This window comes from Schistocerca nitens, chromosome 11 (genome assembly GCF_023898315.1).
Source record: "Schistocerca nitens isolate TAMUIC-IGC-003100 chromosome 11, iqSchNite1.1, whole genome shotgun sequence".
NCBI lineage: Eukaryota > Metazoa > Arthropoda > Insecta > Orthoptera > Acrididae > Schistocerca > Schistocerca nitens.
In genome coordinates, this window is record NC_064624.1 from 192,674,284 (window position 1) to 192,689,587 (window position 15,304).

At 46.1% G+C, this 15,304-nt stretch overlaps 1 protein-coding gene across 3 annotated transcripts in view; it reads right to left on the reverse strand.

The window, feature by feature from the left end:
• The window catches only part of LOC126213477 (neprilysin-2-like), a 614,003-nt gene that overhangs the window by 537,409 nt on the left and 61,290 nt on the right, over positions 1 to 15,304 (reverse strand). For all 3 annotated transcript variants that reach the window (XM_049941253.1, XM_049941250.1, XM_049941251.1), the window contains exon 2: positions 13,092 to 13,197. In XM_049941253.1, the coding sequence (XP_049797210.1) occupies positions 13,092 to 13,165 (74 nt within the window). In that variant the 5' untranslated portion in view covers positions 13,166 to 13,197. The remainder of the gene's footprint in view (positions 1 to 13,091; positions 13,198 to 15,304) is intronic.

Consider the following 15,304-nt stretch of genomic DNA (forward strand, 5'->3'; position numbering starts at 1 on the left):
TTTCGTGCGCCACGCTGCATGTCGGCTCCTCTTCGAAAAGGCCTTTGACAAAACGGGAGTGATATCAGGTGTTCCCCGGGGAAGCGTCCTGGGACCTCTGCTGTTCCTGATGCTGTAATTTACCGTCTATTAAGGTCATCCGAAGACCAGTATCAGTTGCGAACCGATTTAGAAAAGATTGCTGTATGTTGTGGCAGGTGGCAGTTGACGCTAAATAACGAAAAGTGTGAGGTGATCCACACGAGTTCCAAAAGAAATCCGTTGGAATTCGATTACTCGATAAATAGTATAATTCTCAAGGTTGTCAATTCAACTAAGTACCTGGGTGTAAAAATTACGAACAACTTCTGCTGGAAATATAGATAATATTGTGGGGAAGGCGAGCCAAAGGTTGCGTTTCATTGGCAGGACACTTAGAAGATGCAACAAGTCCACTAAAGATACAGCTTACACTACACTCGTTCGTCCTCTGTTAGAATATTGCTGCGCGGTGTGGGATCCTTACCAGGTGGGATTGACGGAGGACATCGAAAGGGTGCAAAAAAGGGCAGCTCGTTTTGTATTATCACGTAATAGGGGAGAGAGTGTGGCAGATATGATACGCGAGTTGGGATGGAAGTCATTAAAGCAAAGACGTTTTCCGTCGCGGCGAGATCTATTTACGAAATTTCAGTCACCAACTTTCTCTTCCGAATGCGAAAATATCTTGTTGAGCCCAATGATCATCAAAATAAAATAAGAGAAATCAGAGCTCGAACAGAAAGGTCTAGGTGTTCGTTTTTCCCGCGCGGTGTTCGGGAGTGGAATGGTAGAGAGATAGTATGATTGTGGTTCGATGAACCGTCTGCCAAGCACTTAAATGTGAATTGCAGAGTAATCATGTAGATGTAGATGTAGATGTAGACCCCAAGTGACGAAAGTCGCCGGCCGCCGTTGCTGAAGGTTTTTATTCCAGATCCGCACAGTGCCTGGTTTCGAACCGGGGACCGAGGATGTTACCTGTGAAAGACCCTACCCCTGGACCGCGCGTCTTCCCTACCTGCGCGTTACCTCAGACCCAGTTAACGTGTGGCACACGTTTTCTGCTCAACGCAACGTTCACCGCTGCTTGCGTCAGTTGGCCGGTTCTCCGGTACACACACGAGGCGCCCGTAACAACACCAATCTTCAGTGATGCGCGGACATCTGCTGTTGCGTCAGAAACCTGTTTTTCGACCGATCTCCGTCAGAAGGCCCGGGGTGTGGTCGTTGTCAAGAGGGCTCAGGAGCTGATCTTGATTCTATTAGCAATTGCAGGTCTACATTGCGTCATACTGAGACGGTCAATCCGACAACATTTCAGGGTCAATCTAAAAAAAAAAGAAAAAAAAAAGATTATCCTCTCTGCGACTTAGATAGCTGGAGCAGAACTTGTGGACTCGAACTTCACTGCTGCAGAATTTCTTCCATTTTGACGATCAAAAACTAGCTACTGATGCAGTGCTCCTTGACCTCAAGAAGGTTCAAATGTTCAAATGTGTGTGAAATCTTATGGGACTTAACTGCTAAGGTCATCAGTGCCTAAGCTTACACACTACTTAACCTAAATTATCCTAAGGACAAACACACACACACCCATGCCCGAGGGAGGACTCGAACCTCCGCCGGGACCAGCCGCACAGTCCATGACTGCAGCGCCTGAGACCGCTCGGCTAATCCCGCGCGGCTCAAGAAGGTGTCTGATAGAGTACACTGAAGCGCCAAAGATACTGTTACAGGCATATGCAGTCAAATACAGAGATACAAGACAACAAGGGTCTGGCGCAGTTGTTACATGGTTTACTGCTGCTACAATGGCAGGTTATCAACATTTGAGTGAGTTTGAACGTGGTATTATACTCGGCGCACGAGCGTTGGGACACAGCATCTCAAAATGCATCAAATGGCTCTGAGCACTATGGGACTCAACTTCTGAGGTCATGAGTCCCCTAGAACTTAGAACTACTTAAACCTAACTACCCTAAGGACATCACACACATCCATGCCCGAGTCAGGATTCGAACCTGCGACCGTAGCGGTCGCACGGTTCCAGACTGAAGCGCCTAGAACCACTCGGCCACACAGGCCGGCGAACACAGCATCTCCGAGGTAGTGATGAAGCGGAGATTTTCCCGTACGATCATTTCACGAGTGTACCGAGAATATCAGGAATCAGGTTAAAAACATAAAATCTCTGGCATCGCTGCGGCCGGAAAAAAATCCTGCAAGAATGCGACCAACGAGGACTGAAGAGAATCGTTCAACGTGGCAGAAGAGAGACCCTTCCGAAAATCGCCGCAGATTTCAATGCTGGGTCACCAACAAGCGTTAGTGTGCGAACCAATCAACGAAACATCATCGATATGGGCTTTCGGGGCCGAAGTTCCACTCGTGTACCGTCGATGACTGCACGACACAAAGCTTTACTTCTCGCCTGGTCCCGTCAACACCCTTGCCCTGTTGATGGCTGCAAACATGTTCCTTAGTCGGACGAGTCGCGTTTCAAATTGTATCGAGCGGATGGACGACGCGTTAAACACAAGGGCCGCCCGGGGTGACCGAGCGGTTCTAAGCGATACAGCCTTGAGCCGCGCGACCGCTATGGTCGCAGGTTCGAATCCTGCCTCGGGCATGGATGTGTGTGATGTCCTTAGGTTAGTTAGGTTTAATTAGTTCTAAGTTCTAGGGGACTGATGACCTCAGCAGTTAAGTCCGATTGTGCTCAGAGCCATTTGAACCATTGTAAACAGAAGGAGCTGCTCACTAAATTCCGAAATTCAATCTTCGCCGAGGATGTAGAGCATATATTATTACCACCAACTTTCAAATCGCGTAATGATCATAATTCATAGATAAGGGAAATTAGAGCTCGTACTGAGGCGTTCAGACAGTCGTTTTTCCCTCGCGCTCTCCACGAGTGGAACAGAGGGTGGGAAATATGACTTTCTACATCTACATCTACATCTATACTCCGCGAGCCACCTTACGGTGTGTGGCGGAGGGTACTTATTGTACCACTATCTGATCCCCCCTTCCCTGTTCCATTCACGAATTGTGCGGGGGAGGAACGACTGCTTGTAAGTCTCCGTATTTGCTCTAATTTCTCGGATCTTTTCGTTGTGATCATTACGCGAGATATATGTGCGCGGTAGTAATATGTTGCCCATCTCTTCCCGGAATGTGCTCTCTCGTAATTTCGATAATAAACCTCTCCGTATTGCGTAACGCCTTTCTTGAAGTGTCCGCCACTGGAGCTTGTTCAGCATCTCCGTAACGCTCTCGCGCTGACTAAATGTCCCCATGACGAATCGCGCTGCTTTTCGCTGGATCATGTCTATCTCTTCTATTAATCCAACCTGGTAAGGGTCCCATACTGATGAGCAATACTCAAGAATCGGACGAACAAGCGTTTTGTAAGCTACTTCTTTCGTCGATGAGTCACATTTTCTTAGAATTCTTCCTATGAATCTCAACCTGGCGCCTGCTTTTCCCACTATTTGTTTTATGTGATCATTCCACTTCAGATCGCTCCGGATAGTAACTCCTAAGTATTTTACGGTCGTTACCGCTTCCAATGATTTACCACCTATGGCATAATCGTACTGGAATGGATTTCTGCCCCTATGTATGCGCATTATATTACATTTATCTACGTTTAGGGAAAGCTGCCAGCTGTCGCACCATTCATTAATTCTCTGCAGGTCTTCCTGGAGTACGTACGAGTCTTCTGATGTTGCTACTTTCTTGTAGACAACCGTGTCATCTGCAAATAGCCTCACGGAGCTACCGATGTTGTCAACTAAGTCATTTATGTATATTGTAAACAATAAGGGTCCTACCACGCTTCCTTGCGGTACTCCCGAAATTACCTCTACATCTGCAGATTTTGAACCGTTAAGAATGACATGTTGTGTTCTTTCTTCTAGGAAATCCTGAATCCAATCACAAACCTGGTCCGATATTCCGTAAGCTCGTATTTTTTTCACTAAACGTAAGTGCGGAACCGTATCAAATGCCTTCCTGAAGTCCAGGAATACGGCATCAATCTGCTCGCCAGTGTCTACGGCACTGTGAATTTCTTGGACAAATAGGGCGAGCTGAGTTTCACATGATCTCTGTTTGCGGAATCCATGTTGGTTATGATGAAGGAGATTTGTATTATCTAAGAACGTCATAATACGAGAACATAAAACATGTTCCATTATTCTACAACAGATTGACGTAAGCGAAATAGGCCTATAATTATTCGCATCTGATTTATGACCCTTCTTGAAAATGGGAACGACCTGCGCTTTCTTCCAGTCGCTAGGTACTTTACGTTCTTCCAGAGATCTACGATAAATTGCTGATAGAAAGGGGGCAAGTTCTTTAGCATAATCACTGTAGAATCTTACGGGTATCTCGTCTGGTCCGGATGCTTTTCCGCTACTAAGTGATAGCAGTTGTTTTTCAATTCCGATATCGTTTATTTCAATATTTTCCATTTTGGCGTCCGTGCGACGGCTGAAGTCAGGGACCGTGTTACGATTTTCCGCAGTGAAACAGTTTCGGAACACTGAATTCAGTATTTCTGCCTTTCTTCGGTCGTCCTCTGTTTCGGTGCCATAACCTGCTACAGTCGCCAAATTTAGCCGACAGGAAGGAGATGCTGTGATACGGAAATGATCAGCTTTTCAGAGCATTCACAGAAGGTTGGCGCCGGTGGCGACACCTACTACGTGCTGACACGAGGGAAGTTTCCAACCGATTTCTCATACACAAACAGCAGCTGACCGGCGTTGCCTGGTGAAACGTTGTTGTGATGCCTCGTGTGAGGAGGAGAAATGCCTACCATCACGTTTCCGACTTTGATAAAGGTCGGATTGTAGCCTATCGCGATTGCGGTTTATCGTATCGCGACATTGCTTCTCACATTGGTTGAGATCCAATGACTGTCAGCAGAATATGGAATCGGTGGGTTCAGGAGGGTAATACGGAACGCCGTGCTGGATCCCAACGGCCTCGTATCACTAGCAGTCGAGATGACAGGCATCTTATCCGCACGGCTGTAACGGATCGTGCAGCCACGTCTCGATCCCTGAGTCAACAGATGGGGACGTTTGCAAGGCAACAAACATCTGCACGAACAGTTCGACGACGTTTGCAGCAGCACGGACTATCAGCTCGGAGACCGTGGCTGCGGTTACCCTTGACGCTGCATCACAGACAGGAGCGCCTGCGATGGTGTACTCGACGACGAACCTGGAGTGCACGAATGGCAAAACGTCATTTTTTCGGATGAATTCAGGTTCTGTTTACAGCATCACGATGGTCGCATCCGTGTTTGGCGACATCGCGGTGAACGCACATTGGAAGCGTGTATTCGTCATCGCCATACTGGCGTATCATCCGGCGTGATGCTATGGGGTTCCATTGGTTACACGTATCGGTCACCTCTTGTTCGCATTGACGGCACTATGAACAGTGGACGTTACATTTCAGATGTGTTACGACCCGTGGGTCTACCCTTCATTCGATCCCTGCGAAACCCTACATTTCAGCAGGATAATGCACGACCGCATGTTGCAGGTCCTGTACGGGCCCTTCTGGATACAGAAAATGTTAGACTGCTCCACTGGTCAGCACATTCTCCAGATCTCTCACCAATTGAAAACGTCTGGTCAATGGTGGACGAGCAACTGTCTCGTCACAATACGCCTATCACTACTGTTGATGAACTGTGGTTTCGTGTTGAAGCTGCATGGGCAGCTGTACCTGTACACACCATCCGAGCTCTGCCCAGGTTTATCGAGGCCGTTATTACGGCCAGAGGTGGTTGTTCTGTGTACTGATTCCTCAGGATCTATGCACCCAAATTGCGTGAAAATGTAATCACATGTCAGTTCTAGTATAATATATTTGTCCAATGAATACCCTTTTATCACCTGCATTCCTTCTTGGTGTAGCAATTTTAATGGCCAGTAGTGTAGTAAACCGAATACATCGAGTCATTCCTAGAAATCTTCAGGTGTAAAACTATTTTGGGTGTGGTACAAGGGGGAGCTACACCACCATTACTGTTCAAAATATACACTGATCCGCCAAAGCATTATGCCCGCTGTCCACCCGTGACGTAGCATGCGGTCTGGTGGCTTGCGGGCACGTGACGCGGCAGCAAAAGTGGTCTGGTGTCAAAAATGAAGGCATCAAACCGTTATTTCCCGGTTCTATGATTAAAGGCTGTAGCCTTTCGCCCCTACTCTTCAATCTGTACATCGAGGAAGCAATGATGGAAATAAAAGAAAGGTTCAGGAGTGGAATTAAAATACAAGGTGAAAGGATATCAATGATACGATTCGCTGATGACATTGCTATCCTGAGTAAAAGTGAAGAAGAATTAAATGATCTGCTGAACGGAATGAACAATCTAATGAGTACACAGTATGGTTTGAGAGTAAATCGGAGAAAGACGAAGGTAATGAGAAGTAGTAGAAATGAGAACAGCGAGAAACTTAACATCAGGATTGATGGTCACGAAGTCAATGAAGTTAAGGAATTCTGCTACCTCGGCAGTAAAATAACCAATGACGGACGGAGCAAGGAGGACATCAAAAGCAGACTCGCTATGGCAAAAAAGGCATTTCTGGCCAAGAGAAGTCTACTAATATCAAATACCGGCCTTAATTTGAGGAAGAAATTTCTGAGGATGTACGTCTGGAGCACAGCATTGTATGGTAGTGAAACGTGGACTGTGGGAAAACCGGAACAGAAGAGAATCGAAGCATTTGAGATGTGGTGCTATAGACGAATGTTGAAAATTAGGTGGACTGATAAGGTAAGGAATGAGGAGGTTGTACGCAGAATCTGAGAGGAAAGGAATATGTGGAAAACACTGATAAGGAGAAGGGACAGGATGATAGGACATCTGCTAAGACATGAGGGAATGACTTCCATGGTACTAGAGGGAGCTGTAGAGGACAAAAACTGTAGAAGAAGGCAGAGATTGGAATACGTCAAGCAAATAATTGAGGACGTAGGTTGCAAGTGCTACTCTGAGATGAAGAGGTTAGCACAGGAAAGGAATTCGTGGCGGGCCGCATCAAACCAGTCAGTAGACTGATGGCAAAGAAAAAAAAAAAAGAGCACATCTAGCATGCGCTAGGGAGATGGGTTGCATCATGTGAGCATCCACCAACCAATCCCCAAGACTTGTGAGCGTCGTTACAGGAGGGTTGGATGTTATTGCCTAAACACCCGATTGACGACATCATTCACTGCATGTCCGCTGAATTACTGGCCTACATCACTAACATCGATTTTCTTTGGGGTCTTGGAACATATACTGTATTCGAACATTATGAAGTACTTCGAAGAAAACGATTATCGCCTCAGTTGTGCAACTGGAATCGTCATTTCCTGTCAGGAAGGTCACAGATCGTAGTAATAGACCTAAAGTCATCGAGTAAAACGGAAATAATGTCCGGCATTCTATTGTTCCTGATCTACACTAACGACATAGGAGACAATCTCAGCAGGAGTCTTAGATTGTTTACAGATGATGCTGTCATTTACCGTCTTGCAATGTCATCAGATGATCAAAACGACTTGCAAAATGATTTACATAAGGTATCTGTATGGAGCGAAAAGTGCCAATTCATCTTGAGTGAGGAAAAGTGTGAAGTTATTCACACGAGTACTAAAAGAAATCAGCTAAATTTGGATTACGCGATAGGTCACACAAATCTGAAGGCTGTAAATTCAACTAAATACATAGGGATTACAATCACAAATAACCTAAACTGGAACGATGACACAGATAATATTGTGGGTAGAGCAAACCAAAGACTGCGATTCATTGGCAGAACACTTAGAAGGTGCAACAGCTCTACCAAAGAGACTGGTTTCACCACGCTTGTTCGCCATATTCTGGAAGATTGCTGTGCGGTGTGGGATCCGCATCAGGTGGGACTGACGGATGACATCGAAAAAGTACAAAGAAGGGCAGCTCGTTTTGTATTATCGCGAAATAGTGGAGACAGTGTCACAGACATGATACGTCAATTGGAGTGGCAATCATTAAAACAAAAGACGGGGTCTTCTCATGAAATTTCAATCACCAGTTTTCTCCTCCGATTGCGAAAAAATTCTGTTGGCACCCACCTGCATAGATAGATCATCACGATAAAATGAGAGAAATCAGGGCCCGCACATGAAAAATGTAAGTGCTCGTTTTTTTCCCGCGCGCCTTTCGAGAGTGGAACGGTAGAGAGACAGCTTGAAGGTGGTTCATTGAAGTCTCTGCCAGGCACTTTATTGTGAATAGCAGAGTAATCACGTAGATGTAGATGTAGATGTTGTCAGGCCTGTATTGCTGCGAGGTGGTCACACCCCATACTGAGCGTATTGTACAGTTGTCGGAATGTGTGTGCAAATCCGTAAAGTTGGAAAAAAAAATCAAGGACATGTTCGTCTACCATTATGCATGTTGCAGTTGATTGCCTCCTGTATTCTTCACATCGTATCTAGTTTACTATCGCCTGTTTATACTGTTTTGTGGCAAAATAAACACAACCTTGCAAAATTTCCATTTGCTGCTTTAATTTTGGACAGCAGTGTAATATAAGCGTGGCAGACGCGGACGGGGGGATCACACTAGAGAAGATATTGGCTGCAAGCTGAGATATACACCGAGACAAGCGACTTTATGAAAGTGCAGATTATTATTACGCAGAGCCTGTGAACGAGTATCTCGAAAACGGCGGGGAGAATGTTCACGTGCTACTGTCGTGAGTCTGCATATCGTGGTCTCGCGGTAGCGTTCTCGCGTCCTGAACACGGGGTCCCGGGTTCGATTCCCGGGGGGCAGGAGGGGGTCAGGGATTTTCACCTGCCCCGAGATGACTGGTTGTTGTTGTCTCGTCTTCATCATAATCATTCATCCCCATTATACGGTCGGAGGAAGGCATCGGCAAACCACCTCCATTAGGACCTTGTCTAGTGCGGCAGTGCGGGTTTATCGCATCGTTCCCCTAACCTCTGTCGACTGTCGTCATCATATACGGAGAGAGGTAGGAGGGCAGTGAAACTGCCGCTAGGCGCTAAATGGTTGGACGTCCATGACTCTTCGCAGAACGTCGGGTTCTGAAGCTTGTCTGCTCTGTAAAGTAGGACAGATGGCGATCTGAACAGTTTAGAATACGTCCAACATATGTAAAGAGATCGTAAGTAGGCTGTTTAGGTTTTTATGTTGGTAACGCCACGTAGCGCTCTGTATGAAAACCACTGGCTGTGCTGTGTGCAGACTGTGGCTGGTTGGCATTGTTGGGATATTCGCTTGGCCAGCTGGATGTTAACAGCGCGTAGCGTTGCGCAGTTGGAGGTGAACCGCCAGCAGTGGTGGATGTGGGAAGAGAGACGGCGGAGTTTTGAGAGCGGATGGTCTGGACGTGTGTCCATCAGAAAGAGGAATTTGCAAGACTGGATGTCATGAACTGATATATATATATATATATATATATATATATATATATATATATAATGACTTTTGAACACTATTAAGGTAAATACATTGCTTGTTCTCCAACAAAACCTTTCATTTGCTATGGCTATCAGTAGTTAGTGCCTTCAGTAGTTTGAATCTTTTATTTAGCTCGCAGTATTGGCGCTCGCTGTATTGCAGTAGTTTGAGTAACGAAGGTTTTGTGAGGTAAGTGATTCATGAAAGATACAGGTTATTGTTAGTCAGGGCCATTCTTTTGTAGGGATTATTGAAAGCCAGATTGCGTTGCGCTAAAAAAATATTGTGTGTCAGTTTAGTGATGATCATAATAAGTAAATAGAGAAATGTCTGAGTACGTTCAGTTCTGCTCAGCTGTTTGAAAATCAAATAACGTAAGAGGTTTATCGGCACAGTAATTTATTAATTTTCCAAAGGGGACGTTTCAAGATGTGCTATTGTGTACCGTCTTCGTATGATGTAAAAAGCGCCTGTGAGTATTATCTATGTGGACGTGGCCATTTTCACAAGGTGCTATATGTTTTTAAATATTTTAACAATAACTAACCTTTTATAACGCGCTTATTTTATCCACCTGACATCTTGTGCGCGAGGTTCAGCGTAAGGTGAACACGTCTTACAACAAAGAGCTTTTTAACCTGAAGATGACAGCCCAGCCTGTTGAACCCGGCTGGCTCAAATAAAGAAATATTTCATCCGATCTCGGCTGATGAATGGTTTTTAACAATTAGAAGAGATCGTCCTTCAGTACTCCCAAAATCAGAAAATTCAATATCCTACACCCGACTGGCCGGAAATTCTTGTCTTCTTTTCACTTCACTTCACTCACCCCTGCCGGCCGAAGTGGCCGTGCGGTTAAAGGCGCTGCAGTCTGAAACCGCGAGACCGCTACGGTCGCAGGTTCGAATCCTGCCTCGGGCATGGATGTTTGTGATGTCCTTAGGTTAGATAGATTTAGCTAGTTCTAAGTTCTAGGGGACTGATGACCTCAGCAGTTGAGTCCCATAGTGCTCAGAGCCATTTGAACCACTCACCCCTGCTGTATCCAGATCGAGCTCTTGCATTTCCTTTTTTAGATTTTGCATCTTCCCTACCACATTCACACCTCCGACATTCCACTCCCCGACTCGTAGAACTCTATCCTTTCGTTGGTCATTCAATGTTTTTCTCTTGGTAGCCTCCCCTTTGGCAGTACCCTCTCGCAGGTCTGAAACGGGGACTAGTCCGGAATCTTTTGCCAATGGAGAGATCAACATGAAACTTTCTCGGTTACAGGCCACATGTCCTGTGGATGCACATTGTGTGCCTTTGATGCAGTTGTTCCCATTGCCTTCTGCATCCTCGTGACGTTCATCATTCCTGATTTTTCCGGATTTAGTGGCAGTTTCCCATCCCAAGGGCAAAAGATGAGTGCCCTGAACCTCAGTTCGTTTCTCCGCCCTTTCTTGACACGGCCGCTGGCAGAGTGAAGGTGACTTCTTATGCCGGAAGTCGTCGGCCGCCTTCGCTGATCTTATATTCAGAATTTAAGCAGTGGTGAAGATCAGATCCGTGATCGAGTACATTTTAACTACTAGCCAAAGAATTTAAACCTGCACCCACACATGTTCGTCTGTAACACATGATTCTCGTGTAAAGTACCAATCAGGGAGAGCAAAGTGAAGATAATGTATCAATATAAAACTGTTATTGCAAATGATAGCTATTACTGCAAACGATTGTTACAATGTTGACGTTAAGTACAAAACGCTGTAAGGTTGAAATTAATTACACTACTGACCATTAAAATTGCTAAACCAAAAAGAAATGGAGATGATAAACGGGTATTAATTGGACAAATATATTAAACTAGAACTGACATGTCATTACATTTCCACGCAATTTGGGTGCATAGATCCTGAGAAATCAGTACCCAGAACAACCACATCTGGCCGCAATAACGGCATCGATACGCCTGGGTATTGAGTCAAACAGAGGTCGGATGGCGTGTACAGGTACAGCTGCCCGTGCAGCTTCAACACGATACCACAGTTCATCGAGAGTAGTGACTGGCGTATTGTGACGAGCCAGTTGCTCGGCCACCATTGACCAGACGTTTTCAGTTGGTGAGAGATCTGTAGAATATGCTGGTCAGGGCAACAGTGGAACATTTTCTGTATCCAGAAAGGCCCGTACAGGACCTGCAACGTGCGGTCGTGCATTATCCTGCTGAAATGTAGGGTTTCACAGGGATCGAATGAAGGGTAGAGCCACGGGTCGTAACACATCTGAAATGTAACGTCCACTGTTCAAAGTGCTATCAATGCGAACGAGAGGTGACCGAGATGTGTAACCAATGGCACCCCATACCATCACGCTGGGTGATACGCCAGTATGGCGATGACGAATACACGCTGCCAATGTGCGTTCACCGCGATGTTCGCAAACACGGATGAGACAATCGTGATGATGTAAACAGAACCTGGATTCATCCGAAAAAATGACGTTTTGCCGTTCGTGCACCCAGATTCGTCGTCGAGTACACCATCGCAGGCGCTCCTGTCTGTGATGCAGCGTCAAGGGTAACCGCAGCCACGGTCTCCGAGCTGATAGTCCGTGCTGCCCCAAACGTCGTTGAACTGTTCGTGCAGATGGTTGTTGTCTTGCAAACGTCCCCATATGTTGGCCCAGGGATCGAGACGTGGCTGCACGATCCGTTACAGCCGTGCGGTTAAGATGCCTGTCATCTCGACTGCTAGTGATACGAGGCCGTTGGGATCCAGCACGGCGTTCCGTATCACTCTTCTGAACCCACCGACTCCATATTCTGCTAACAGTCATTGGATCATAACCGGCCCGAGAAGCAATGTCGCGATACTATAAACAGCAATCACGATAGGCTACAATCCGACCTTTATCAAAGTCGGAAACGTGATGGTACGCATTTCTCCTCCTTACACGAGGCATCACAATAACGTTTCACCAGGCAACGCCGGTCAACTGGTGTTTGTGTATGAGAAATCGGTTGGAAACTTTCCTCATGTCAGCACATTGTAGGTGTCGCCACCGGCGCCAACCTTGTGTGAGTGCTCTGAAAAGCTAATCATTTGCATATCACAGCATCTTCTTACTGTCGGTTAAATTTCGCGTCTGTAGCACGTCATCTTCGTGGTGTAGCAATTTTTATACCCAGTAGTGTATTACTGCAAATGATTGTTACAATTTTGAGGTTAAGTACAAAACGTTGTAAGGTTCAAATTAATTATTTTACCTCATCTGTGATGCCTGTCAAATGCCACAATGCGAGGTTTGTTCAAAAATATTCCGAAACATTCGTAATAACGCGCCAATGGCGCGTCGGGACGAAATGCAATTGGGATCATTATCTGGAGACTTCCGCAAATCTTTCCTCATCATTGCACCCAGTCTTGGTATGACTCAAAGTTCTCATTCTATTTTTCACTAGTTTCCTCTGCAATCTGAGGTGATAATGGATGCTCCTCGAAGTCTCTCTCGGCTGTAGTGATTTCAGTTTACATACGCTGCCTGACAAATACAGATGAACGAGAATCTTCAGTAGTTTTGCTGGGCTACTTACCCACCCACAGTATCGACCAGCAGCTCCTCGTCGTCTTCAGAAGACTCCAGCGTGCTGAACTTGGCCACGGGCATCTCGATGCCTTCCTGCGCCCTTCAGGGAGTTCCTGAGGAAACAAAAGCAGTACAGGGTGTTACTTATTGAGGAACTGAAACTGTGTGCGGTGGAAACTGAGCAGCCGTGGTAAAAGTTGCTGTTTTGAAGAGCGCGCCGCAGCGCGTAGTGTTAAGCAGTCGCCCTCCGTTTCTGGCGGTGGCGCCGCTGTGGCAGTCGTAGCTTCGGTGTCTCCCTCTGGTGTGAAAGGGGAAAGGTTGCCTGTTCACGTGCATTTAAGGGGCGCTATGAGCTCGCAAGTCGGTCAGTCTGGGTCAGTCTCTCGTCCCCAGCTTGCTCGTCTGTCTCTCGTCCGCATTTGTTAGGCAGTTAGTGTCTGTCTGTCTGTCGGTCTGCCGTACGTTAATAGCTGCCTCTGTCATGTTTGTCGAATTCGGTGTTAACGAATTTATTGCTTGAAGTGTAACGGCCGAATTCCTGAAATATGTTTTTATCTTGCCTTTCATCTTGAGAGGCCGTATGTGTGTACCGTAGAGCATGTTTGGCCAACCTTGTATATTTTATGTAAGACTGTATTTCATGGTTTTTTTATTTAAATTGTCATTTTAGTATATAAGGTTGCCACCCTTCCACCGCCAGAGGTGTTTTTTTTTTAAACCAAGTTGCACCTTCGGTGGCAAGTTAATCTTTTAATGTTATTGTTTTGTACCATTTCTACCCGTCCTACGGGGTGTATAGTTTATGTGCTTGTGTGAGTTGTTAAAATTTTTAGTTTAAAGTAATCTGGTGTGTTGCAGATTTGCACCAGTGTAGTCTTTCAGAGGTTGTTGTGAGCGGTCGTGACTACGGCCGTGTGAAAAGGGAGCGGCAAGGTTCTCTGCCCGAAAGCTCATACAGTCAAACCTTGTTTCTTTCTGCCTCTGAATATATGGTAACTTGATATTTAGAGGGTTCTCTCTGATTATAATTTCAAATCTGTTTCTTTTAAAAATGCTTTAGGCACTATTAAAGTGAATAAAATTCCCATTTGTTAAAAGGAATTTGCTTATGATTTCATCAGTTACTCCCTGGCAACTTCCACGCTTACATAGTGTGATTAAATGTGTTGATGTTCGTGATGAATCGCTAGTAAATAAAATAAATTCTTAAGTACACTGCTGGCCACCGTAAATGCAACACCCCGAAGGAAGCATCCGAATCAAGTGAAATTTACACCATAAGTTTGCAGCGATGAGATATGCAACTGATTAGAATTTCAGCGCAGACGCACATCACGCGCGCCTGTGGCGCCACCTCATAGCGCCATTTAAGGCTTGGGGATTTCGACGAGTGTACGTTCGGCACGTGTGTTTACCTTGTGGTTGTTTCACAAGACGATCAGTTATGCCTCGTAGACAACAGCGAACATCTTTTGATCAAGTATCCGAGTTCGACAGAGGAAGGATAGTGGCTTACCGAGATTGTGGATTATCATACAGAGCAATCGCTAGTCGTGTTGGACGAAACCAAACAACTATAATGCGGATATGTGACCGTTGGATGCAGGAGGGTACGACGGACCGACGTGGTCGATCGCATTCACCTCGGTGCACCACTGCACGTGCTGATACGCAAATTGTGCGCATGGCAGTGACGGATCGCTCAGTGACATCCCGAACCGTAGCACAGCACATTGCGTCTGTAACGCATCATCCAGTGTCTGCGCGTACCATTCGACGCCGTTTACAGCAGAGTGGTCTGTCCGCAAGACGTCCATTGCTTCGTCTACCATTGACGCAGAATCACAGACGTCTCCGTCGCCAATGGTGTGATGACAGACGAATGTGGACGGCAGAATGGAATGACGTTGTCTTTACTGACGAGGCACGCTTCTGTCTGCAGCACCACGATGGTCGGATTCGAGTGTGGAGACGCCGTGGAGAGAGGATGCTGGACAGCTGCATTATGCACCGCCAGACTGGTCTTGCACCGGGTATTATGGTATGGGGCGGTATTGGATATTACTCTCGCACGCCTCTAGTACGCATTGCCGGTACTTTAAATAGCCGGCGCTACATATCCGAGGTGCCGGAGCCAGTTGTCCTTCCTTACCTTCAGGGCTCGGCCACAGCCATATTTCAACAGGATAATGCGCGACCATACGTGGCACGCATTGTCCA